The 2,036-nt window shown below is 50.5% G+C and overlaps 1 protein-coding gene across 1 annotated transcript; it reads right to left on the reverse strand.

The window, feature by feature from the left end:
* Positions 1-711: 711 nt before the first annotated feature.
* On the reverse strand, positions 712-1,416 carry J4E82_011689 (uncharacterized protein; the record flags this gene model as incomplete). Its single annotated transcript, XM_051737884.1, has 2 exons — positions 712-1,168; positions 1,223-1,416. 2 exons carry the CDS (start codon positions 1,414-1,416, stop codon positions 712-714), a joined length of 651 nt encoding a protein of 216 aa, XP_051582357.1.
* Positions 1,417-2,036: the final 620 nt, after the last annotated feature.

The following is a 2,036-nucleotide window of genomic DNA, read 5'->3' on the forward strand; positions in this document are numbered from 1 at the left end:
TTTGCAGACGGATAGCAAACGTCGGCGAGAGCGCCGCTGAACAGTCTCTGCTTACGGCACCGGTGTGCTATCTGTTTCTGGCGAGCAGTGTGCTTGTAAAACGCTGACATTCGTTGGCGGACATATCTCTCACATTGTGTTGACGCTAGCGACAACCCATTACGCGTAGATGGGCTTACGCAAAGTTGATTCTGTACCATCGAGGTTATCCGCACGCCGAAGTCAAACGCGATGCAAGCGGAAGTCGATCTCGATGAGCACGACTGTGCATCAGATTTCTCTCTTGCGCATCGCTACACGCACATCTTCAGCGGTGACTTCTGTTTTCGACACACTTAGAACTGCGAACCTGTACGGTTACCAACATGCTTGGTCCAAAGGATGCGTTTTTCTATCATCTTCCTCCTGTGAAGAGCATTACGCATCTCCGTTTTCCCTTCCTGCGACGTCCCACTGTGATCTCACTTGCCGTCGTAGGTAACATCTCACTATGTTGTATCACTTACGAAGTACTCCCAGCAAGGATAAAAGGATGCCTAGCCTATCGCTAGCATGCAAGAATGGTCTGTTCGTTGTTGAGGTAGGCTGTCACGCCAAGACATGAGCGACTTGCGACAGGCAAGTTTTGTTAAGCTGCCAGGATCCACGCGTAGAACAATGCAGAGGGGAGACGAACTACAAGCGGTATAGAAGATCAATTCGGAAGTGCTTCTACAGGCCTTCTGACTTGGCTGGTGTAGCAGTTAAGACTGGGCCCTCGATGTGTATCTGACCATCGCCCAACCGCCTGTCAAGATCCATGACTGCAGCCTCCATCATCTGATCATGGCTCTTGCTGCCGATACGCTGCGGGCCATCGACGAAAAAGGGATAATGCATGATGCCTTCAAGCTTCAAATCTACCAGCTCGCTTGCCAATTCGAGAGGATTTTCTGTACGTGTCCTTATGGAAACATAGATTGCGCTGCCTTGGAGTTTGTTATCCGTTTTAGCAGCTTTTATCAGGCTATGCCATGGAAACTTGGGGTTGTTTGGGTCTTGGATTCCGAGTGGCGGATATTCTCGGACACAGCATGCTTTCCAGAAGTAGTCTTCAAGGGTCAGTTTTCGCTCTGCCGTCTTGATTTCCTTGGGTGATTCGTCTGCATAGTAGTAATCCCAAACGACCCTGATAGCCTTAGTCTAGCACTCGAGAAAAGAAATGAACAGCGATTCAACGTACGCCTCACATTGGCCCCCCTGTGGTGGTGCTCTAACCAGGCGCTCTTTCACATCTCTTCTTATCTGCAAGTAGTCTGCCATTGACTCGAAATCGGACCCGAATCCGCTCAGGCTTGTTCTCTTGTCTTCTACAAGCTGTAAGAATTCGCGACATTCCTCTAAAGTCTGCTGAGCCGGACCGAGGAGTATGGCCATTTTGCTGTGAGCTGTAAGTAGAAGCTACCAAAAATAGAATCAGGACACAGTGTACCCCGCCGCCCCGCTGGCGCAGATGAGAGAAAAGATGTCCCACAGTTGTAGAGTGGAATTGCGTTCATTCACCTTGCGTATCCCTTGTAGAAGCTCGTCCAGTATTTTGAGAGCATCGGCAGCCACGATTCCCTTCAGAATCAAGACGTTCTGGGGCGACCTGACGGCGCGAATGCATGCTTTCGCGGTAGCCATCTTGCTACGTGAAAAGAAGGAACGCAAGTCGTCGGTGGAACACAGATATTCGCTTGACGAGACTTGTGGATTCGTTGATCTTTCTTCGCTCTGATTGCGTGGAACGTGAGATCCGCGTAAGCTGCTTCCACACGGATGAGCTGGTCTAGAATCTTGGTTGTGGGACCTGAGCCATCAGCCATCAGCATAATATAGCCACAGGTCTGACACCATCATAGAATTCATAGACGCTGATTACGGTGACCTGGCCTGGTCGTTTCCATCTGAGGTTCGCTGAACCAGCTGGAGGGTCGTCTGATCGCTACGGCGTGGGACCGCAAAGGCGCTAACAGCGCATGTAGATGCAGACTGCTTTCCTGCCGTCCATACAA

This window comes from Alternaria postmessia (genome assembly GCF_024291825.1).
Source record: "Alternaria postmessia strain BMP 2775 chromosome Unknown scaffold_299, whole genome shotgun sequence".
Classification (NCBI taxonomy): Eukaryota; Fungi; Ascomycota; class Dothideomycetes; order Pleosporales; family Pleosporaceae; genus Alternaria; species Alternaria postmessia.